This window comes from Ruditapes philippinarum, unplaced genomic scaffold (genome assembly GCF_026571515.1).
Source record: "Ruditapes philippinarum isolate M1 unplaced genomic scaffold, ASM2657151v2 ctg125_1_1_1_1, whole genome shotgun sequence".
In the NCBI taxonomy this organism is placed as follows: domain Eukaryota; kingdom Metazoa; phylum Mollusca; class Bivalvia; order Venerida; family Veneridae; genus Ruditapes; species Ruditapes philippinarum.
This window is the reverse complement of record NW_026853776.1, coordinates 599,568-625,585: the sequence shown is the minus strand read 5'-3', so window position 1 is coordinate 625,585 and position 26,018 is coordinate 599,568. Positions and strand designations below refer to the sequence as shown.

The following is a 26,018-nucleotide window of genomic DNA, read 5'->3' as shown; positions in this document are numbered from 1 at the left end:
GCCTGCTGATTTTGTGTCATGGATTTGCCCAGCATTAGTGACAGTGCATTAGAATTTCTAATCTTAAAGTGGATTTGTCTACATCTGGCATATTTTTAATAAGTATTTCAAATAGTGGTACAAAACAATATATCATTTAGATAAATGTTAATACATTCTGCAGAAAATTCCTTAAAGCTACAATGCATATTGACATTTAAATGTAAATGATGAAGAAAAAATTCTAGCGTTTTAATTTCAGTTGATAGTACAAGCGTACGACAATGGTATCCCGAGGTTATACGACACTGAGACCGTTATAATAAATGTCAATCGTAACAATGAGCGACCAGTCTTCCAGCCTCGTAATTACGAAGTTACCATACTAGAGACTCAAACTCTTGGTTTGTCAATAGAAAAAGTCACAGCTACTGATCCAGATGCTCTCTTTGTGAGTTCTTTGTAACAATTGCTTTTATAAAATTTATTAAGTCAGTCATATCAGAACAATAGATGTTGCCCTATGGCCATGTAGTGAAGCTGTCTGTCTGAAACGCTCGGACCATCATGGCTGTTTGAATCTCACAGCGGACAATGCATTTTTGAGAAAGCTATCCAGCAAACAGAAATTTGATGGCTTTACTGGCAGGCCGTTTTTTGCATTTAACTAAATGTATGTCTTTTTAACATTTTCAAGCATCTTTTTATTTCCTATTTTCTGTTTGATAAAGGTTTTAGAAAATATTCTGCATTTTTTTAAAGTGCTTATGGTATTTAATATTATTACAGGGTGGCATCAACAATGTAGAATACTTTGCAACAGGCACACAGAGGGCGCTTGAATATTTCTTCATAAATCCAACTAGTGGAGATATTTCTGTAAGGCAATCACTACAGAATGATGTCAATACAGGGAATAATCAATACACTGTAAGTCTTCTAAATAACTGTGATATAATATATGAATAGGAGTATGTGATATGATAGTAATGTTTGAATTGATGCATGAGGTTAAGGCATATGATTTAACATGACAAACAATGATATATGTTGCCATGGTTTGACATGACATATTATTACATTTGCCATGATATGACAACATATAGTATAGTTCTTAATATAAGAAACATAATATACTTATTTCACATGGCTGGATATAAATGTTTTAACATGACTTAAGATCAGTCTATTAACTGACTTGACCTGATATACCATATATGACCAGATGATATGACCTGACATGACCTTATATGTTGTTATAAAATGAATGCTATAACTTGATCTGATATCTTTAAACATGAAATATAACCTAAAGTGTCCTGATATGATATAACCTGACTTGTCCTGATATATATAACCTGACATGTCCAGATATGATATAACCTGACTTGAGCTGATATATGATATAACCTGACATAACCTGATATGATATAACCTGTCTTGAGCTGATATATGATATAACCTGATATGATATCACACAACATGACCTGATATGATATGGCACGACATGACCCGATATATCACACGACATGACCTGATATGATATCACACGACATGACCTGATATGATATCACACAACATGACCTGATATGATATCACACAACATGACCCGATATTTCACACGACATGACCTGATATATGATATAACCTGAAGTGACCGGAGATATGATATATAACCCAACATGACCTAATACATAATGTACGAACCTCTGGATTTTCATACACTTTATCATTTTGATAGTAGCAAAAGGAATGGAGAAATTTGAACTGTGATTTTATTTCCTTTATACGACATTCTTCAATAAAAAGGTGAATTTCCCTTGTGTGAGTCTGTTTTAAACATATTATCTAAATTTTAAATCTGTAAAAGCTGTAAGTTAATTGTGTGACCCACAACACTGTTAACATTAATTAAGTGTTTTATTAAAGATGACTGTGTTTGCACGTGATCAAGGAACTCCACAGCTACAGAGTGATCAATCTGCCACAGTCACAATCAATGTGATTCGTAACAACTTTGGTCCAGTGTTCCAGGACACCCCCTATAGAACAGATATTTCACAGAGTATTAGCTCAGGAACCAGTGTGTACAGAGTAACGGCAACAGATGCTGACACAGTAAGTTGAACATGATTTTTTTAGCTGTTCATGATTGGTTTTACTACCCATGATTGGTTTTCAACTGTACAGTTACATTTCAGCTATGCATTATTGGTTTTAAGCTGTTCATATAGGTTTTCTTTTGTCAATAATTTTTTACAGATATTCATGATTTTCAGCTGTCCTGGATAGGTTTTCAGCATTTTATAAGCTTATTACATTTGGACCATATAACCTGTGAAAATCTGAATTAGTTTTATATACAATTATTAAAGTTGTGACTATTGGCAATCTTTTAATTCTTTGAGTGTACATTAATAAGATTGAAATCTGCCTTGTACAAGTGAGTTAGAATTGAAAATGTGTACATGTGACACATAGAATTATACATATATATTTTTTTGCAGATTTTAAAATTTACATTGTTTAATTATGGTTACTGAAATTTTATTAAAGTGGCACTATGCCCATCTAAGGGTACCGGTATGTAATGAGTGGAAAGGTGAAAGTCAAAATAAGTTCATTCTGAAAAAATTCCTTTCAATTTAATAATATACTTGGCATAAACAATAAATAACTCACATGGCCTAAGGAAATTTCTGAAAGTATCCATTGGAATGTAACTGTAACGTTCAGTTTATAAAAAGAGTAGGGCAGTCTTTTTATATTTAAGGCAAATTTATATTTTATCCTAGACATTTTCTAATACCAACAGTCGGTAAATCACCATTAATCAGTTGATCTTTTGAAATATAAAGTCAATTTAGCTTAACAATGAACAAACAAGTATAATGTCACCATAAACACCTGATGTTAATATTTTCTTCTAATCTTTTGATCTCTCTGTAACTCTTTTTTCTCTCTCTGGTGTACATGAGTATTGAAAAGTTTGAAATAATCAATTTATATATTTTTTGTCTTTTCAGAATCAGTTCAATATTGTATCATACAGTATTGTTGGTGATAATGAGGCAGTATCTTTGTTCAGCATTGACCAGAATGGAAACATCCGTACTAGAGACAGCTTGTTTGCTCGCTCGGAAGCTTCATACACGGTATGTTATACAGTCATTCATCTTGTCTACCATGATTTATTAATGAGCTGTGTCACAACAAAACCAACATAGTGCATTTGCGACCAGCATGGATCCAGACCAGACTGCGCATCTGCATCTTAGCTTATTTTCCTGTATATGACCAGCCTTCATATATGTCTGTAATTTCATCATAAATACTCTGTATTTCTATCACACAAAAATTTTATATGTATTGAACCATGTCTCGCATCTATTAATAATCAATAATAACTGTGCAGTTTCGTAGCAAGTATGAGGATTCGTAAATATAGTATATATTATATATTTTCACACATGATAAAATGCCACATGGTTTCACCTGCTGTCCCAGCTTGTGAAAATGTGTGGCATTTTATCATGTTTCTTGAAAATATATTCCATATTTCACTCAAACGAAAAAAATATTGTCTTAATATTTTTTCTTTGTAAAATGTTCTTTTAAGTTGTATTTATTCTGAGAAATAAACAAACTTTTATTTAACAATTCTGATCACAGCAAGTGTCTTGTAGAGTTTGATGCAAATTCCAAGTGAGCACAGGGGTAACCGCCTGGTTTGCATAATTCATTGGTATAGAGTATTGAATTGTGAATGCTTTCAGCCTGGTATGCTTCCCAGACCGTGCAGGCCACTTTCATTGTCATTGATCATGAATTTCTTTTTATGGTCATTAACACTGTACCTTTGCTCTGGCATGTACAGAGGTAACCAGCAGTTCCTTGCAACACTGAAGGCAACTAGTACTGATAACTCCTTGATAACTTGCCTAGGATCGATAGGGCAGAGGAATTGTGCTCTGGAAAATTCAAAGGGGCTTACTGCTATGATGTGGAGGGTTAACCACAAAAACCACCACCACAGATTAACATTTTATTTCTTTATATAGGTTTTATTTCATTTACATTCTGAATTTAGAGAAATAATTTTTGAATTGTTTTAAAATCAGGTGAGAGTAATGGCTTCTGATAATGGTGTCCCAGCTCGAACAGCTTATGAAGTTGTTGTACTAACCCTTTCAAGGAATGAGAACACCCCACAATGGACCAACCCATCTAATTTCGGCAATTATCAAGCCACTACCAGTGTGCTAGAAAATGTTGACTTCAACACCAATATTTTCACTTTTGGTGCCAGAGATAATGATGTTGTAAGTAATTGGTTTATTTTTAATATTTAATTGGCAATTTCGTGCCAAGTATTTACCCCCAAAAAGCATCTTAATTGTTATGCTGATTATTTTTACGAAATGTAACTTAATCATGGCTGTGCTTATATATCAAGTCAAGTGAAACGGAAGTTAACTATAACTTGTCTAAATATGTAGCAATTCTTCTAACTCAATAATGGGGTAGAATTTAGTTACATAATATATCCAAAGTTTCTCCTGAAACAAAATATTTAAGCATTTTTTATATACTACAGAATACAGGTAAACATACATTTTATTTTTCGTAAGTTTGATTTATTGACTTAACACTTCTAAAGGTGTGCTGTTTCAAGTGTGAAGACATTTTGTTTCATGTAATGTACATGTACAGTGAAATTTTTAAGACCAATTCATTATAAAGACACCATAGTTTGGCATTTGTATTTTTTAGTTTTGTTAAAAGAAGTTTTGTAATGCATATGAAAGGATTGTTGGAGTTAACTATTGTAGTATATTTCAAGTACATAAAATATTTTGTATTTGATTTTGTAACTTTGCTCAGATGTATTTGATCAGAATGTATGAACTATGCATATATTGATGACCAAAATTGTGTTTAACTTTTACAGGCTGCGCCTTACAATGTCCTGAAATATACAGTAGTCGGTGATAATCCCGCCCCGCTGTACTTCAGTGTTGCCGAGACAACCGGTGTCGTCACTATTAGATCAGCCCTATATGCAGACAACACTCGAAACCAATATATTGTAAGGACCTAATAATCATTTTAAGATTATAAAGAATGAATTTTTGCTTGAATCAAGAGAACTTCAAAGCTTTTAGTTAATAAGTTTTAATGCTTGTACTGCGTAATAGTTAAATAAAAGCTCAACAGTTTTGGAAATATTTTTTTAAAACACCAATATCTTATTATCACCAACTTGAATTACACTTTTAACAATTAGCTTCATTATAGAATATATATTTTATCATGTCTTTTTCACTTTTTAACCCACAGCTTCAAGTCACCCTTGGAGACCAAGATGGAAGAGTTAATCAAAATACAGCAACTCTAACTATCAATGTCATACGTAATGAAAACACGCCTCAGTTCATCAACTTGCCATACAGTGTGGTAATAAACGAAAACTTTGGAACAACACAGAGTATATATACTGTAACGGCAACAGATGCAGATCCAATTAATACCTTTGAACGTGTCCGTTACCAGCTAACTGGTGATGGCACCGCACCAGCATTTTTCTCTGTCAATGAAATTTCAGGCCAAATTTACATCACACAGAGTTTGGCAAACATCGCACAAGTGACGTACAATCTGCGTATAACAGCCTATGATAACGGTATTCCTAGCAGAAGTAATAGCACAATTGTAGTAGTTACTGTTGATCGTAATCAAAACTCGCCAATATTTCAACCCAGGACTTACAGTGCCTCTGTTGCTGATAATGGAGTTCTTGGTTCTGAGGTGGTTCGGGTAACGGCCAATGATGCTGATACTATTGAACCATATAACACAGTTAGATACTTCCTCCGGGCTAACGCTGGTAGTGAATACTTCTTCATAAATGAAGAAACTGGTTGGATCTATGTAGCTAGAAGCATTGCTCTTGATACTCAGTCATCTCCAAACTACAATCTCCAGGTTGGAGCATATGATCTTGGAACGCCTTCAAGGTCTGCCAACTTAGATGCTGATGTGTTTATAACAGTAACAAGAAACCAGTTTCCTCCCGTGTTCTTCAATGCACCATATTTTGCACAGATTGAACAGACGAGGGCAGTCGGTGAATTTGTTATCAAGGTAACTGCGGATGATTCAGACACTGTTTCTCCGTTCGGAGATGTGACCCTGCGGTTAATTGGAGATGAGCCTGGAACGACCTACTTCGCCTTTGATCCATCAACTGGAGATATAACTGTAAATAGACAACTTACATTGGATTCAGCTTCATCATACCAGCTACGTATAGAAGCCCGTGATGGTGGAACACCGGCAAGAAGTGCAACTGCTCTTGTACAGATTGGAGTCACCAGAAATCTGTTTGATCCAGTATTTACACAACAGTCTTACAATAGAACAATAGATGAAACTCAGCAGCTTGCAGATATCATCCTGACTATTTCCGCAAGGGACGATGATGTTTCAACTCCACATAACGTCATTACATACACATTAAATGATAATTTCAACAACCTTGCTTCTCAGTATTTCTTAGTTAATTCAGCGACAGGTGCAGTAACTCTCAGGCAGTCTCTTCTCAATGACAACTCTGACACACGAAGGTATACATTTACAGTCTCGATCACAGACAATGGCATTCCACTACGTCCCAGTAATAATGTTGCCAATGTTGAAATCAATGTGATTCGTAACATGCAACCTCCATTATTCATTAACACGCCCTATGATAGAGAGATGGACTACACAGAAACAAGTGGGACAACTATTTTTACTGCTACAGCTCGTGACAATGACATTGCTCCCTACAATGTGATAACATATGACATTATTGGTGATGGCGAGGCCACAGTTACTTTCAGTATTGACCCTAACAGTGGAGCTGTACGTCTCCAACGTAATGTTATCCAAGAGTCTACTACAACATACAGGGTAAACACAAATTGTTTTTATTTTTTTGAAATTATAATACTGCTGGTTTGTTATGTTGCTTTTCATTGAATTATCATGATGTTAATATAGATTTATATAAATCTAATATAAATTCACAACAAAATGTTTCTTAAAAAAATGCTTGCTTGTAATATAAATTTGTTATAAATATTTCTGACCGCTTATATGGCCAAATATTACTGGTTGTTTGAATATTTTTCCCAAACAACTGTTTATATAGGGTCATATAACCTGCCAAAAATCTTTACAGCTAATAATATCTACAAGCAATACTGTTTATATTTTTTGTTAAATCTGAGAAATCTTATGCTGTTGGGATTTAAAGTGACATGCTATTTTTTTCATACTCAATTTGAGCTAAATTGACATATTTCCAAAGATTGACTATTACGAGCGTATAATGATTGACTGGAAAATGTTAAGGAGAAAATATAAATCTGTCTAAAATATGAAAAGACTGCCACACTCTTTTTATAAATTGAACATTACAGTTTAAGATTGCATATTAACAGACTTTTTCCATTGCGATGTGTAAATTATTAATCATTCATGAGAAGAAAATTATAAAATTGAAAGGAATTTTGGTAAAATGTAAACTTATTTTGACTTTCAAAAGTTCACTCATCATATACCCTTTAATGGGTATTATGTCACTTTAAGGAACACAAAAAGCTGTTAGGGTTTAAGGAAAACGAAAGCTGTCCGAGGTATACGGAACACAAAAGCTGTTAGGGATAAGGAACACAAAAGCTGCGGGGGGTTTTAGGAACACGAAAACTGTTGGGGGGTATAAGGAAAACAAGTGTTGTTGTTGTGGTTCAAGGAACACAAAAACTATCTTGAGGTTTAAGGTTGGGGATAAGGAAAACAAGAGGGGTTGAGGGTAAAAAGAACACAAGAGCTGTTGGTGCTAAGGAAAATGAGATGTTAGGGTTTAATGTTGATACTGATGGCTTTTAGAGTACTAGATATAGTTAAAATTACAAATTTACACTAAAAATTTGTTATGATGATTCTAATAATAATATAAATGTAATTATGTACTTCAGTTAACCATTCGAGCTCAAGATAACGGAAGTCCGCGTCTATCTGCAACAGAAACAGTGTTTATTACTGTACGCAGAAACTTGAATGATCCTCAGTTCTCCGCAACAAGCTATTCTACAACTATCCTTGAGACTACGTCGCCAGGAACCAGCATATTACGTGTACAAGCTGTTGACCAGGATGTTAATGTAAATTTTTATTTACATGAATAATTGTCCATTTATTTAAGAACTTATCTTAAGAATACTCTATGATAACTATAATTTTCATACCAAGATATGACTTGAATTATTTTGTCTAATGGTTTTAGATCTTTTTTTGAAATTTCTCATTTTCTATTTTTCAGTATAATTCTCTTACCATCAAACTTGCTATTTAAATATTTCTTTATGGATTAAATGTCAGATACGTCTTTTTTATTTAAAAAAAGTTAGAATTTGATTAAGTTTTATATTTTACAGGACCCAAACAATGTTTTACGCTACTATTTCGACCAGACCGTAACAAGGTTCAGGTTAGAGGCTACAACTGGCAATATTTATGTGAATACAAACTTGTACGGTGAAAATACTGAAACTTTTAATGTAAGTTATATCTTTATTATTGTTTACCTTCAAGACTATATTTAATCTAATTATAATCTAATTAGTTGATTAAGTGTATAATCTTTCACCTAATTATCAAATTATGATATTATTTTAGTGATAATGCCTTTAATAAGAATAAATGATTAAACAATGATTAAACACTTGATGCTTTTCTTTGGTGTTGGCATTTCAAATGATTTATCTGTTGAATAAGGACGACCTTAGTTTTATTGTATGGACAATTTGAAGTAAGCTGCAAAACTTATAAGCATCTCCTTAGTATTTCGAGTGAAATGGGGTTTTCTTCTTTTTGATATTAAAGGCATAAATGTAATACAAAATATTTTCAAAATTGTATTTTTATCTCATTATATATTCAAATAAGTCTGATCAAAAATATTTTTATTCCAGTACAATGTATATGCTGAAGATTTAGGAAGTCCATCACGAAGAAGTGGTTTGATCCCCGTAACAATAACCATTCAACGTAATAACAACCCACCTGTGTTTATATCGGAACCATACTCGGCCGATATTACCGATGGCTTTGTCTCTGGTTCAAACATTCTTAGGGTAACGGCCACAGATGATGATATTATTGTAAGTTTGATGCTTATTTAGATATGTTGAAATATTTATTTTAAAGACAAACAAAACTGTCTGTAAAATTCAATGATTTTTTTCCAGCATTGTTTGACAGTGCCATTTTTATGTGTTTTTGTGTTTTCACAACATTTTCATCATTGTTTTGACAATCTCCAGAACATTCAGACATATATGTTAAATGAACACCTGCAGATACCGGTGCAGATTTTCTTGATTTGTTAACACACTTATATAGAATCTCTTAAAGTTACTTTAATAAATTATAGAATATTTTTTACTGAAAGTAAAGTGAAGTTTTTTTTTCAAGATTCCTTATTTTTGTGAATGATATTTTGTTACGAAACAGACCGTCAATATTTGTCAAAAATTAACAGCCCTTACCACCAGTATGAAAGCAAAGCAGTTAGCACATCCATGCAATGAACTAAGGGCATATCCATGTGATAAACCAGGCAGCACATCTATGCAAATAACCAGTAGGAATATGCATGCAATTAACCAGTAAGCACATGCATGCAGTAAACCAGTTATCACATCCATGCAGTAAATCAATCAGCACATCTATGAAGTAAACCAGTTATCACATCAATGCAGTAAACCAGTTATCACATCCATGCAGTAAACCAGTCAGCACATCCATGCAGTAAACCAGTCAGCACATCTATGTAGTAAACAAGTCAGCACATCTATGTAGTAAACCAATTAGCACATCAATGCAGTAAACCAGTTAGCACATCCATGCAATTAACCAGTAAGCACATCCTTGCAGTAAACCAGAATACATTCATGCAGTAAATCAGTCTGCACATCCATGCAGTAAACTAGTCCGCACACCCATACAGTAAACTAGTCGGCACATCCATGCAGTAAACCAGTAAGCACATCCATGCAGTAAACCAGTCAGTAAATCCATGCAGTATCTCTATTGTCAATTTCACATTAGATTTTTATCTTTATATCCCAAAGGTTGACTGCTGGATTTATTTAAAAATTCAGCTGTTTAATGTTTTATAATATGATAATAATGTATTTATATTCTGTTTCAGGCACCATTTAACTCTATTAGGTACTCTATAATTGGGGACGAGGTAGCACCAAGCCTATTTTTGATCAATAGTGCCACTGGAATGATCAGCTACAGGACCAACGTTAATGTTGGTACTGACAGTACCTCAATTTATCAGGTTTGTCCTTTTTTAAAATAACTTAGTATGTAGTTTTCATACATAAAACAGAGTTTGAAAAAAGTATTGAATCTTGTGTTTAGTTTACAAATAGTTGACAAAACAATCTTTTTCATTGGTTTTTTTCAAGCAATAGATTTTAACTCCTGCCAATTTCTGTGTTTTCTTATGTCTGTTTAGTAGGTTAAGAACTGTAAGGAATTTCTCAATGTAAATTAAACTTTAACTTAAGTTCCATTTGGCCCACAGTGTTCAAACTTCATAGGATGATTGTCCGTATTGGGTAGAAGACCCCTATTGATTTTGGGGTCACAAGGTCAAAGGTCAAGGTCACTATGACCTTAAAACTGAAAACAGTTTCCGGAGCATAACTTAAGTTCCATTTGGCCCACAGTGTTCAAACTTCACAGGATGATTGTCCATATTGGGTAGAAGACCCCTATTGATTTTGGGGTCACAAGGTCAAAGGTCAAGGTCACTATGACCTTAAAACTGAAAACAGTTTCCGGAGCATAACTTAAGTTCCATTTGGCCCACAGTGTTCAAACTTCATAGGATGATTGTCCATATTGGGTTGAAGACCCCTATTGATTTTGGGGTCACAAGGTCAAAGGTCAAGGTCACTATTACTTAGAAATTGAAAACAGTTTCTTTAGCATAACTTAAGTTCAATTTGGCCCACAGTATTCAAACTTCATAGGATGATTGTCCATATAAGGTAGAAGACTCCTATTGATTTTGGGGTCACAAGGTCAAAAGTCAAGGTCACTATGACCTTAAAACTGAAAACAGTTTCCGGGGCATAACATAAGTTCCATTTGGACCACGATATTGAAACTTCAAAGGATGATTGTTTTGGGAAGGAGTTAATACTTTATTTAACTCCCATGTCTTACAAATTCTTCATCTTTACTAAAAAAAAAAAATCACTTTCGGGCATATAATGCTCCGCCTAGCGGTGCTCTTGTTACCAATAGGTTTTAACCTCCTGCCAATTTCTGTGTTTTCTTGTGACTGTATAGTAGGTAAAGAACTGTAAGGAATTTCTCAATGTAAATTAAACTTAAATTAATGCACAGAAGGGCACCTGCGGTCCTCCACAAACCAGCTTGAATGTTGCCATATTACCTTAACAGTGTAGGTGTGACATTATATCTAACCCCAGAAAAGAAAAAAAGTACATCTTGTAATTTTTATATGTAAAACTATAATTGTGTAATCAAATACAGGTGCGAGTCTTGGCCAGTGACGGAGGTATCCCAAGTTTGACTGACACCACCGTGGTATATCTAAACATTACAAGGAACCGATTCTCACCAGCATTTTCACCAACTCGGTATGACCGGTTAATCCCAGAAAATCAAGCTCTTGGAGCCGAGATTACAAGAGTTTTGGCTTTCGATTCTGACACAGCTGTAAGATTTATTTTTTTGCTAATTTTTATTATAAAAATGATAAATTTAGATAACAAAAGAATGTAAGGCTCTGTAAATCAATATTTTAACTCTTGGAAATTAAGGATGATCTGGTTTTTTATCAATAATTGATATTTAAAAATTTTTAAATACAATTTCATTCAACTTTGTCCCAGAAATGTTAGAAAGGTCAACAATTTTCTAGACAATTATATATATATATGTATTTGTACATGTAGGCTTGACAACTTTTGTAAGATCATAAGTTTACTTTAATATTTTTTTAATTTTTAATGTATACTTATCCTTACATGTCTTAAAATTTTTTATTTTAGCATATACTTTACCTTACATGCTTGTAATTTTTTTTTGTAGTTCCCATATAATACTACTGTGTATAGTATGGTTGGTAATGCACGTGCTGCCGAATATTTCCGAGTGGATACAAACACTGGAGTAGTTTCCCTTGTGAAACCTGTGTATCAGGACACAGACAGCACTGCCTACACAGTAAGTTTATGTCTTGTGTTATTTTACCCTATGTAATATAATGACTTATTTGCTTTTACATATAATGGATGATTTAGTTAAAACTGATTTTAACAATTCACTTGAACATTAACAGTATGCACAGAAGTCTTGATATATCTTCCCATTTTTAGGTCATCTATTTCGATAAAAAAGTCAAGTTATTATTACTGCTGTGGCAGCAGCGTTTTGTTTTTGTTGTCATCAAGTCATAAAAACTTTAATGTAGCCCATTTTTCAAACATTTCAAAAGGTATGGACATGAAACTTGGAATACTTGCTTCTCATGACAAGTTGAAGTTGTTAGACAAGGGGCATAATTCTGAAAGCACTATTCTTTATGCACCTTTTTAAAATAGCATTTTTTACAGACAAGTATTAACATCGCATGCAGTGCTTTTGTTTTGTTTGTCATTGAGACTTGGGTTGGAGGTTGTAAAGAAACTCTCTAAGGTCAAGGTCAAAGGTTATAAAGAATTTCTCTAAGCTCAAACTCAGATCACGGGTATTTGATTGGGCGGAAACTGCATCAAAATGTTCACTTAACAATAAAAAAAATCTTTTTAAAAGATTTTGGGAGAGATTTTACTTGGAAAAGTGTTTTATAACCTCAAAGCCTGTTTTTTGCAACTTGATTGATATAGTTAATGCTCATCATGATGAAACTTTTTACTCGTTAAAACTTTAATTTATTAAGCAAGCTTTTTCCCCAAATAAATACATGTAATTGAATAAAATGTAACAAATAAACAATACTGTGTGTATGATGGAATATAATCCTATCGATGGTCAGTGTGACAACTTTTTGTCAGTACAAGTAACATCAGTGTAATACGAGTTGTTCATTTTCATTTTAAAGTTTAAGGTATGCAGATGGCATTCAATTTGAAGCTTACAAACTGAGCAGAGAAAGCTTTGGATAATTGTACATAATGTTTTTGCATAACTTTAAAAACATTTTTTGTTTTTATTAATGGATTGGTTTTGCATAATTTTCCATTTCAGTTTACTGTAACTGGTTTTGCATAATTTTCCATTTCAGTTTACTGTAACAACTCGTGACTTGGGTACACCTTCCCGTGCTGGTACCAACACTGCAACAGTAACTGTGAATGTGTACAGGAACCAGTTTCCACCTGTGTTCCAACAGACACCATACAGTACAACCATCAACAAAAATATAGATGCTGATACTTCAATCTACGGATTTACTGTCACTGATGCAGATACACAGGTATGCTAAATGAATTACTTATCTTTTTTTTGTCTAATATTAAGGCAAGAGTGTTGGATGGGAAAAAAATTATATTCAGTAGTGAATGATTATATCTTAAAATAATTATCATAATTCTGTAAAATGTGAAGTAAGAAGTATTTTTTAATGTGTATTAATGTTATATCTGTTGTTTTTTTAGAGCCCATTCAATGTAATAACAGTATCAACAATAGGTGACGACCTTGCACCAACATATTTCTACGTTGAAACTGTAACCAACAATATTTATAACGTACGTGTAAGGAATGTGAATGACCTGGCTGACGATACTACCTCTCAATATCGGGTACTGTTTTCTTGTTTTTATAATTTACTCTTTCAGCAGACTATTTATTCTCTTGTTTGAGCAGATGTAAATGCTTGAATGTAAAGTTTTTGGTTCTACTTGGCTGTCTGTGTGAACCAGAAATGATGAATTTAGGGGCATCAGAGACTTTCCTCCACCAGTTCAACTTTGAAAGTTGTGCTTCAGTGTTGTGAATTAGAACCCAGTTGCCTAATAACTATCTACTTTTTGTTTTGTCTTGAAATTTAAAATAATTATACAAACTTCACATATTTTGTTATTTTGATATTAGTTGTTTTTTCCAGGTGCAATAAATCCAATTAAAACTTAGGGAATAGTTTTTAGTTAATAATCTATACAGTTAAAATAAAAATTGTTTAAAATTACTTTCCATCAGATAACATGATCCATTGATGAATGTTTCTATTTTACGCCAAATAAACTATACAATATACTCAAAATAAAAAATGAATTAAACCTCGAAATAAAACTACATTTTCTAACTTCTTCAGTTGAGACTATATGCTGTAGATGGGGGTAGTTCTGCATTTGGCTTTGGATCGAGGACAGATACTGAAGTTCTGATTATCAATGTGAATCGTAACACCTTCCCGCCTCGGTTCACTAACTTCAACAACATTCAGACGACTATTCAAGAAAATACATTCCCTGGCTCGTTCATCGTTGATCTAAATGCTACTGATAGTGATATTACGGTAAGTTGTTGGTCTTCTTTTTTGTCATGCCTTAAGTAAAGGCTAATGAGGTAAATAAAACCCAATGAAAGATCAACTTAAGAACAAAATGTCACTTGAATATTTGAGGTAAATTATATTAGGGCTATATTCTACAAATACATTTAAGTGGTATATTGACCTAGTTCTGATATTGACCCGTCATTTTTTTAAAACTTTAAACCTTAAGTTGTACCAAATTAAGAAATAAAACCATTTACCAAACATTCTTTGGTTTCTTACATGTGATTTTGTGAACTATTGTGAAGTACAATGTAGTACAGTACAATTTTTGTTTGAGAAAAGTTAGCTTATGACCAAACTGTGTTTGTGCATCTACCCATCTTTTCCCTTTCAGTATACACACTCGACAAAAATACCCCTAAAAACAGCTAATACTTAAGCAAAGCTTTTACTCTAAAGGGAAGATATGGTGCATAATCCATATTTTATCTTGTATTGAAGAAATTTTCATTAATGAAAGTGTTTACAATATTTTAGGCACCAGAAAATACAGTGCGATATGAAATAGTTGGCGATGGTACTGCTCCAAATTTCTTCTACATAAATCCAGTTGACGGGAGGATTTCACTTCTGGCTTCAGTTGAGAACACAGTTACAAGCTTCTACAGGGTATGATCAAAGTCTCGAGGATTTTTTCTTTCATTTTTGTTTTGTTTGTTTTTGATTTTGTTTGGTTTTTAAGAAATTAATGTCATTTAAAAAAGCCTGCCTAATTATCTTTGTACAGTTTTGTAAATCATGTGTTAAAATCTGAGGTAAAAAAATGACCAATACTCTATGATGACAACATAGTATAATTCTATATGTTTTCCAACAATATTTTCATAACTATATACACATGATTTTTGATGTGGATCATCTCCATACAAGTATGAATTTTTTTGCTATTTGACAATGTGAAGCCAGTTTAAGGTTTGATTATTTGGTTATGTATGTTTAATGCAGTGTTAAGCTTATGTTTCAGTAGAAATTGCTGCAATTAATTAATGCCTTATTGAAATACTGTATATATCATGTTGTTGTTGTTTTTTTTTGGGCAAGTATGATATCAATGTATCAGACATCAATTTTCAATATTTATGGTTATTTAGCATTTTATTTTTTTTTAATGTCCAGTGATTCATTTTTAGAGTGGGGGCAAATGTCCTGGGGGAAAATATCTGTATACCATATTTTCAGACAAAGTATAAATATAGTTTTACATTTACAATGTACATTATGTCTATATTAATATTTACATAAAATAAATAAATTAATATATATATATTTAAATAATAACAGCAAACTCCCGAAGTTCCTTATTTTAGGTAACACTTCAGTGCATATCATCAGCGAAATACTTTTAATCCATGTACATATATCTACATCTATTTCCAGATCCAAGTACGAGCATATGATGGGGGATTCCCACAGTTATCTGATACAACTTTTGTGGATGTTAATGTGAATAGAGTGACAGAAACCTTGAGCTTCTTCTCTTCTAACTACGAGGAGACCATTTCTGAGAATGCTCTTGTTGCCTCAAGTGTGCTGAATGTCCAGGCTCAACCAGGTGTAAGTCAAGATTCATTCCATATTGCAATATGTAAAATGGTCAAAATGTTTTTAACCTCTTTTACTTGACTGTTGCCTTGGTTATATATGTCGTGTTTTTTTTTTCGTTTTTTTCTTCTTCAAATCAGATTTTTGTATTTGAGAATGAACTTTTTAAGTTTTGGATTTTCTAATCCTTACCTTGAAGCTTAACTTGAAGCTAACTTCAACTCTGTTAAAAGGTGACATGATAGTGTTATATTCCCTCATTAATTACCTCAAATTATTATTTTTCAATGTCACATGTTTTCACACTAAATTTAACTAATTACAGAATAATGTTAAAATGCATTTAGTTTTTAATGTGATCGAAAATATAGTCATTTGTTTCCAATGGCATGAAGGTAGTTTATTTAAAAGAAATAATGGTATTTCCTAGGATCCAAGTCATATTAGAACATTTCATATGTCTGTTATCCATAAGCATAGAAGTGCCTAAATTGAGCAAATCAAACACATGTATTAAATAAAAATTTTAACACCATGATTTGAGATTGTAATGCCATTACATGTAATATTGCAATGACATGATATAATTTGTATTGCCATGTGATTGCAATGCCAATGATATGTGATTATAATGCCATTATATGAGAGTGTAATGACATCTGTAATAGTAATGCCATGACAAGTGATTGTAATGCCATGATATTAAAGTGTTATGAGATTTGTAAATACAATGTCATGATACGGGACTGTAATGACATCTGTAATTACAATGCCATGATATGTGGCTATAATGCCATGATATGAGACTGTAATGCCATATGTAATTACAATGCCACATGATTGTAATGCCATGATATGTGATTGTAATATTATATGAGAGATATGAAACTATTCTTTGATCATACAATAGTTTATACCTTTATCAGTTATTATCATCATTCAGGTTTATTTGCATACATTATTTTATGAATTTCAGCCGGGCATTGTATACTCTTTCCCAGGATTCGTCAATAGTCCAGATTACTTTAACATGTCCAGTACAACTGGTAATATTTTTGTACGCTCTGACCTTCGACTGGATAGAAATAAGGTCACAAGATTCTCCGTAAGTATTTATCACGAAAAGAATTTAATTCTTTTTACTTTTCCTTTCAAGGAGAAAAGCATTTTAACTCTATTATAAATTTTATTTTTGTTTAAAGATGTTGTTGATTAGTGAGTCACAATGCTTAAATGTTTCTGATTTTTATTTGTGTAATATCCTTGTATTTAAAGGTTTTTTTCTTTAGACATCTATACATGAACATCTATGCATTTGTAAAAAAAACAAAGATAATAATCTAAAGTGTAATATATTGAGATTTTTTTTTCTTTTTTATTTAATTCTTTTGTTTTAAATTTAGTATCAAGTGATGGCAACACGCTCTTTCTCATCTGGTGTACAAACAGCATTCGCCACTGTGAACATCAATGTATTGCGTAATCTCAACCAACCTGCATTTGATAGACAGATTTATGAAGCAACAGTCTCGGAGTCTTTACCACTGGGCAGCAGTATTATTCAGCTGAATGCCAATGACAATGATGCCTTTGTAAGTTTGTAAAGATTAGAAAATGAAATTATCTCCCTATAATGTTTCCTTACGCATTGTATTATTCTGCACAACAGCAGCAGTTCAGTTCTCCGATTGAGAATTTCTAGGTCCAACCATTTGCTGGTCTGATATTACTAAATGAACTTTTTGCTGTTTATGAAGTTCTGAACAGAAGGATTTTCTATATATGTGTACATGTTTTTGATGATTTTAAAGATACAAAGTGTGTTATCTCATAATGAGTCTGTACAAAGTTTATTTCTTGTATTAGCTCAGTTTTCAATGTCATATTAATGTTAACTAACATGTTTCCTTTATTATCATACATGTTTGAAATAAATGTAAATCCAGTTGCTGTTCGCACTTTAAAACTGACATGTCACTAAGTGACTTGACTGGGGTGTTTTTAATGTTTTTTAGGTGTTAGAGTATCAAATGCTTATAAGGACCTTTCGTAGGTTACCATTCTTTGTAAACTTGAGCAGACATGTACATTAAACACATTGCAGATGTTACATTAGAATTAAAAAAGTTTGTTACAGTCTTCCTTAATAATACTCTCTCACACACTAATATATGCATATTAATGTTAAGTGGCAACTTGTTTTTGTTTTTTTGACAAAGTGGTATTACCATGACCTTTTGAGGTAACCTTGCTTTTGAAATCTGTAACAAAAGGCAATGCTGGCTCAAAAAGTAAACTAACATTCTTTATGAATATAATAATTGTTTTTGTTCCTAGTGACTTTGGATTTAGATTTATCTCTTTTTGTTTCAGGATGTATTATATTATTATGCACAACAGCAACAGTTTGGTTCTCCGATTGACAATTTCTACGTAGGACCATTTTCTGGTCTGATCTCACTGAGACAAGTTCTTGTTAATTCTGGACTTAATACATACCAAGTAAGTTTTCTCATCACTGTTTATGTACAGGTGTTTGAGTTTGTTCCTCAGTCAGGTTATTTCAAATACCATTGTAAGAATGGTTTCCATAGCTTCCTTTCCTAGTTCCCACCTTGAAGAGCATAATTCTTTTGGCCAGCTACAAGTAAAATCATGGTCTTAATGTGAACATGAACATTGTTTATCTAGAACAAAATGATAAACATTTGGATAGAAGCTTAGCATTCTCGAAAATAAATTTTCAATTCTACGGATGTCTTCTGCCAACAAGACTAGTTTGAAATGCAGTTTAAAATTAGGACAATTGATCTTTTTCAGTTCCTTGTGTTTGCTCGTGACCAGTCTCAGCCTGAGAAGACCGGAACAGCAACTGTAAGAATAAATGTTCTCCGTAGTTCTGCTCCTCCTACATGGATCAACAATGCTCCATATTCGACAGTAGTCAACCTTAATGCTGTTGCTGGAACTACAATTTACACTCAGTCTCGTGCACGGGATGGCGACCTACAGGTTTGATATTTTTTATATTTATCATGTTGAAAACATTTGTAAAATTATTTGTTCTGTGTATTTCTATAGTGAAATTTAATTTCTTCAGAGATATTCAACTCTTTTATTTAATCATAGTCTGCTGACGGCTACATAATCTATCAATGTGACCAGTGCAGACCAAAACCAGCTGATAACATCCCTATCATCTGATCATGGTCTACATTGTTCTCTATGCAGTCAGTTTATATTTTCCTTCAAAATGAAAAATGGTTATGCCCAGATTAATAGATGGACAAGTCCATTTAAGGTGTTTCGCTTGAGAAGCTATCTAGAAAGTTTTACCAATATGCTCAATTCTTACTAGAGTAATGAATGTTGTCAAGTTTTGTCTTCTATCATTTACAGCTTGTAAACTTTTAGATGTTTATAACTGACTGCATTATATATACCATTAAAAACATTCTGCTAAAAAAATTTCATTGAATAAAAATGGTTGTTTTTACAATTGTAATATGAGACATGGTCATATGAGCAAAGATTCAATGCTAAATAATTGTTAACTCTGATTTCAGGGACAATTACGGTATGGTCTTACTGGCCAGTATTTCTCAGCTGCGTTTTACTTCATGATCAATGAAACAACTGGTGATATTATGTTACGGAATAACCTTGCTTCCGACACATCAGTCTCCTACACTGTAAGTTCTGTATTTCATTTTCCTAGTGACACCTCAGTCTCCTACACTGTAAGTTCTGTATTTCATTTTCCTAGTGACACATCAGTCTCCTACACTGTAAGTTCTGTATTTCATTTTCCTAGTGACACCTTGGTCACTTACATATAAGTTCTGTATTTCATTTTCCTAGTGACACCTCGGTCACTAACATGTAAGTTCTGTATTTCATTTTCCTAGTGACACCTCAGTCACTAACATGTAAGTTCTGTATTTCATTTTCCTAGTGACACCTCGGTCACTAACATGTAAGTTCTGTATTTCATTTTCCTAGTGACACCTCGGTCACTAACATGTAAGTTCTGTATTTCATTTTCCTAGTGACACCTCAGTCACTAACATGTAAGTTCTGTATTTCATTTTCCTAGTGACACCTCGGTCACTAACATGTAAGTTCTGTATTTCATTTTCCTAGTGACACCTCAGTCACTAACATGTAAGTTCTATATTTCATTTTGCTAGTGACACCTCGGTCACTAACATGTAAGTTCTGTATTTCATTTTCCTAGTGACACCTCAGTCACTAACATGTAAGTTCTGTATTTCATTTTCCTAGTGACACCTCGGTCACTAACATGTAAGTTCTGTATTTCATTTTCCTAGTGACACTGCGGTCACTTACAATGTAAATTCTATATTTCATTTTTCTAGCGACAGCTTTGTCACTTACACTGTAAGTTCTGTATTTCATTTTCCTAGTGACACCTCGATCACTTACATGTAAGTTCTGTATTTCATTTTCCTAGTGACACCTTGGTCACTTACACTCAAAGTTCTATATTTCATTTTCCCAGTGATAATAAATATACATTTGTAATGATAATGATTGAATTTTGAATTTTCATTACAAATAAACCTGTGAAACATATCTTATGAAAAAAATTGTTTGGATAACTGAAAAACTATTAAACAATTTTATTGAATTTCATATTGACTCCTTTCATCCAAAGCATATGTACTTGTGTAGTTAAGGTATTAAATAATAAATCCTCATTTTTAGCCTGTCTATTGGAAGAATGAGAGCTATTCTAGTCTTCCGAACGTCGGCGTCAGTGTTGATAAATGAAGGTGTAACCACTTAAATTAAAGTTTGCATACCACCTCAGATAGTTTCAAAGTCCATTTGCATATGACTTTGTAACTTTGCACTCTTGTTATCATCATAACCTCAACCTGTGGACTGGAGGAGGTCACTGTATCAATTTACTATCAAGCACTGAGAATAGTTAGCATGCTGTCCTACTGAGAGCTCTTGTTGGTAATTGTTAAGGTTAGGAAGCTTAATTTAAAAAGCCTTAAAAAGAAATTTTTTTTCAGCTTGGTTTGTTGGTTTATGACACTGCATACCCAAGTCAGATTGCATATACAAATATTACAATCAGTGTGAATAGAAATCCAAATCCTCCTGTATTTGCTAATCAAGCATATGAAAGAACAATTACTGAGGATTATCAGCTTGGCCTAAGTTTAGTTCAACTAGAAACCTCTGATGCTGATGGGGTAAGTAAAGTGATGAAATAATGTGTTGTTACTAAATATTATGCTATACATATATTACTCACTAGAAATAGATTTTGACTTCTGTATATATCCTATATCATGATGTGCATAATTATATTTGATTTATATGAAATAATTACCATTTAAAAAAAATCCACAGAGAAACAAAACAATAAAAAAATAAAACCCATAAAATTAGTACAATGTATATTTAATGCAAAAAGGTTAATTATTATAGCAGCACTACTTTGTGTGATTGTCCAATGTGTAGCTTTTCATCTTGTATTGATTTAAATGTATTATGTTTATTTTAGCATACAGTAAGATGTGACATTACAAGTGTAACTGCACCAAATGTTTTTAACCCACCTAACAACCTTGAGAGCTACTTTTACCTCAATCCATACACTTGCCTTCTCACATTACGCGATTCCTTGACAACCATTGGGGTCAGTCAAGTGCTGATTAATGTAAGAGCCACAGATGACGGCATACCAACGAGAACGTCTAACTTCAATGCTAGAGTAACCCTCACCATTATCAGGAATGAGAATGACCCATTCTTTGTTAATACACCATACGAAACAACCATCCCCGAGACAACACAACTTGGAACAAATGTCCTTACAGTTACTGCTAGAGATAATGATAATCTTGTAAGTTCATAAAATGTTTTCTTAAGAAAATGTATTTCCATGTAAAGATAAATCGTCTTGTAAATTGTTCCTGTGATAGAATAGTTAATTTCTTTTTTAATTTACTTAATTTGCCTCAAGCAATATGTTCGTGTAGACTGCTACCAGTAAGATTGACATCTTTACTTTAATTGTTGTAACAGCAATGTTAATCATAGGACTTTGTCAGTAATATACAAGTAGTACGAACAGCTTGCCAGCCTATTACATGGATTGTGGTCTAAGATTACATATTACATACAGTTGGCTACTCAGATTTATCATCAACATCTTGCTAATTGAAAATAGACAGTTCTGAATTCTTTATAAAAAGTTTCGCTCTTTTTTTTTCCAGAACCAAGATCTTACCTATGTTCTGATTGGAGATGACAGAACATCCACATACTTCAACTTTGATGGTACAACGGGACAAATTACTGTAGCAAGATCTCTCCTAGAAGAAAATAGAAATTTTTACGTTGGAAGAATTGTTGCATATGATAATGGATCTCCACCAAGAAGTGCCACAGTTACTGCTATAATCAACATTAATAGAAATGATAATTCTCCACAATTTGTCGACAGAAATTATGAAGAAACCATTTTGGAGACAGAGAGTACAAACTTCCCTATTTTGAGAGTAACCGCAACTGATGATGATAGAGTTGTAAGTTACTTCCCTTATCATTGATCATTTACATGTATAAGCAGTTCAGTCTTATGAAGGTGTCTTTTCTTGTGTCTTGTATTGAACATACTTGTAAAACAATGTAGTTGAAGTAATATTGCAGTGAGAAGTGTTATGGTATGTTGAACAGTGTACAGGTACCTTTCATTATTGTTTTTACAAATTTTCTTTAATGTTTACTTGAATATTTCAGACACCCTGGAACACTATAACTTACTCTATCCAAAACTTCAATGCAAACAATCTGGTGAACACATATTTCGAACTTGATTCAAACACTGGTGACATCCGAGTGCGTATCCCACTTTACAACGATAACTCGGATACTACTCCATACACCTTTGCCGTGATTGCCACCGATGGAGGTGGAAGGACATCGTTCCAGAATGCTCAAGTAACCATCAACGTGAGGAGGAATTTATTCCCTCCAGTATTCCAAAACACCCCATACAGGATAGCTATACCGTTCACGGTCAACAGTGGATTTACAGTGTTTGATGTTAATGCCACAGATGCTGATACTGTGGTATGTTCCAGTTTTATTCTCTTCTCAATAATCACATTGTATTATGGCAATACTATTTGTTGTAATGTTGTAAATAAGTTAAGATTTCCCGCGCCTTAAAACTGGTTTTTGTTTGTGGTACTACACCAATTAAAGCAGCACAGCATAATGCACTTTCTAAACAGATTTGTTACTATGGTTATAATAATTACGCAATTTATAAGAATTATATACAAAAACATAATGTCGCAAATGTAAGCACAAGACGTATATCTGATTTCACATCAAATGGATATCCCATGTGACAAAGTTGTGTACATGTAATCAAAATTTTTTTAATGTATAGATTGTATTTGTATTATAAAAATTGTTTGTTTTCAGTCCCCTTATAACCAGGTGACCTATTCCATTATTGGAGATGATACTTCACAGAACAGATTCTTCATTAACCCAACTAGTGGAATAATATCCACCAGTTCACAGGGACTTATCAATGAAGTTAATTCATTCTATGTGGTATTTACTTTGTTTTTCTTTTCATTAATTTTTTTTCTTTACTATTAATCTTATAGTGCTTGAGAATATTGGGTGCAGGTTCACATGTTGCTCCCACAGAATGGTTCATGTTTTTAAATGAAGTTGATGACAACACCAAGTACTTGTATATCAGTTTCCTCCAGTACTGGTTCAAAATGATTTACTGTACTATTTTAATATTTTAAAGAGTTTAAAGAAAAATTTTAACAACTTCGAAAGAGTATTGTTATAAATTAAATGAAACTCAAATTATTCAAGTATTATTATGTTTGATTATTCATTTTACAGAATAATTTGAGAAGGTGTTGGGTAATACGAGTTATTTGAAAGAATAAAACACATTTAACACAGCTTTAATTAAAGTCTTTACATGGTTCTATACAGTAATACAAATGCTTGAAAATAATTTTAAACAAATACAGTTAATTAACTGTTTTGAATATTTTCAAGTTCAGCCCTTATACCTAAGGACACACACTTATGACATTGATGTAAAATGTGTCGACAAATAGATTTACAGTCAGATTTATTTCTAAACAACATGTAACTCTAGTTAAAGTTATATTTAATAGATCAGATTTGAATGTGAAGGTATTTGTTCACTCCAGATTCGAGTATTAGCACAGGACGGGGGTACGCCAAGATTGTCCGCTACCACTACAGTATTTGTTGATGTAGAAAGAAACCTTAATACCCCATCATGGAACCAACAGAATTACACGGTCACTGTAAATGAAATTCAGGAGCTTGGAGTGACAATTCTCACGCTGAATGCTGTAGATCAAGATATTAGGGTAAAGAAAATTTATTTGTTTAGAATTAACGCAATAGACATTCATTTGTTAAGAATTTGCACAATAAATTCATTTGTTTAGAATTTACACAGAAAGAAAATTTTTGTTTTAGAATTTACACAGTAAGGAGCTTAAAGTGTTATTGTTAATTTTAAACAGTCTTTCTCTTTTCTTTTTTTTAGGTCGTTTCTTTTGAAATTCCATTTAAACTGGTATTTGAATATAAAAGAAAACATTTTTTTTCTTTATTATTTACCATATAATTATAAAATTAGCCAGAAATTATTGTACTGGATTCATAAAATATGAAAATTTTAATTCCTTTTATGTAATTCAATACTGTTTATTTTCTTATTTAAGGATCCATATAATACCCTTGTATTTAATGCTGTAAACAACTTCGGAAACAGTCTTGCTGCGGAATACATTGGAGTGTCTGTAGATAACGGAGCTATCTACGTTCGTAAATCATTAACTCAGATCGCAGTTGATACCCTTGTGGTAAGTTGCCTTTTACAAGTTTTAGTTATGAATCAGTAACATGCAGGAAATATCAGTTTTGATACAAGACATTATAAATTTGAACATTATTTTAGGCATATTCATTTATAGTTAAATGTTTGAAATTAGAATTTTTTATTGGCTTAGAAAAATATTATTAACATGCATTTAAGTTACATTTAGTTATGGACTGGACTGTTGAGAATTGATGTACATTGTACTGCAATTGTACTTAATGTGATTATATATGAATTCTAAATGTTGAAGAAGAAAAAAAGGCAAATATTGAACTGCTAGACAAAATATTTCATTGATACAAGTCCTGGATATAGTATAATAAAACAGAAAACGTTGTTTTGAATATAACTGAACAGATGCTGTGTATTTTTATTATGAACACATTTACATTTTTGACAATTCATATTTAGCATATGAGGTTAAGGACTGTTTTGATATAATTTCAATGGGTACCAATTCTAATGATCTTTTTTTATGTAAGATTATTCACTTTGTTTTAAAGTGGTTTTAAATAGAATTTGTACGAGATCATATGATTTTTCAATTTGCTTTAGTGTAAGTGGTTATTAACATTATTTTATATCAGCTCCTGGTTATTCATTTTACTTTTGCTTAAGTAAGGAACTTTATTTATGCAAGAATAATTGGTTATTTTCATTACACAGCTTGAAGTTTCTCTTCGTGACGATGACCCGGTTTCACCAAAGGTAGCTGTAAGAAATGCCTTCGTTACTGTAAATATAATTCGCAATGAATTTAGCCCAGTGTTTAACGATGCTTCATGTGACGTGACATTGGAACAACTGAACAATAACCAATTCTTCTTGACCACTGTGACAGCAACAGATGGTGACAGTAATGTGAGTGAATTATTATTACACATGTACTAA

General features: G+C 32.6%; 1 protein-coding gene across 1 annotated transcript in view; it reads left to right on the top strand.

The window, feature by feature from the left end:
• The window catches only part of LOC132737850 (uncharacterized), a 128,171-nt gene that overhangs the window by 28,122 nt on the left and 74,031 nt on the right, over positions 1 to 26,018 (top strand). The window contains exons 30-60 of the mRNA XM_060725210.1: positions 242 to 430; positions 769 to 909; positions 1,909 to 2,097; positions 3,006 to 3,134; positions 4,101 to 4,301; positions 4,931 to 5,068; positions 5,320 to 6,933; positions 8,004 to 8,189; positions 8,463 to 8,585; positions 9,000 to 9,188; positions 10,241 to 10,378; positions 11,608 to 11,793; positions 12,169 to 12,303; positions 13,364 to 13,555; positions 13,737 to 13,883; positions 14,396 to 14,599; positions 15,119 to 15,250; positions 16,019 to 16,195; positions 17,160 to 17,288; positions 17,587 to 17,775; positions 18,557 to 18,685; positions 19,004 to 19,195; positions 19,750 to 19,875; positions 21,229 to 21,411; positions 21,726 to 22,067; positions 22,441 to 22,752; positions 22,967 to 23,299; positions 23,660 to 23,794; positions 24,424 to 24,609; positions 24,970 to 25,110; positions 25,794 to 25,988. Coding sequence (XP_060581193.1) covers positions 242 to 430; positions 769 to 909; positions 1,909 to 2,097; positions 3,006 to 3,134; positions 4,101 to 4,301; positions 4,931 to 5,068; positions 5,320 to 6,933; positions 8,004 to 8,189; positions 8,463 to 8,585; positions 9,000 to 9,188; positions 10,241 to 10,378; positions 11,608 to 11,793; positions 12,169 to 12,303; positions 13,364 to 13,555; positions 13,737 to 13,883; positions 14,396 to 14,599; positions 15,119 to 15,250; positions 16,019 to 16,195; positions 17,160 to 17,288; positions 17,587 to 17,775; positions 18,557 to 18,685; positions 19,004 to 19,195; positions 19,750 to 19,875; positions 21,229 to 21,411; positions 21,726 to 22,067; positions 22,441 to 22,752; positions 22,967 to 23,299; positions 23,660 to 23,794; positions 24,424 to 24,609; positions 24,970 to 25,110; positions 25,794 to 25,988 — 7,002 coding nt within the window. The remainder of the gene's footprint in view (positions 1 to 241; positions 431 to 768; positions 910 to 1,908; positions 2,098 to 3,005; positions 3,135 to 4,100; positions 4,302 to 4,930; positions 5,069 to 5,319; positions 6,934 to 8,003; positions 8,190 to 8,462; positions 8,586 to 8,999; positions 9,189 to 10,240; positions 10,379 to 11,607; positions 11,794 to 12,168; positions 12,304 to 13,363; positions 13,556 to 13,736; positions 13,884 to 14,395; positions 14,600 to 15,118; positions 15,251 to 16,018; positions 16,196 to 17,159; positions 17,289 to 17,586; positions 17,776 to 18,556; positions 18,686 to 19,003; positions 19,196 to 19,749; positions 19,876 to 21,228; positions 21,412 to 21,725; positions 22,068 to 22,440; positions 22,753 to 22,966; positions 23,300 to 23,659; positions 23,795 to 24,423; positions 24,610 to 24,969; positions 25,111 to 25,793; positions 25,989 to 26,018) is intronic.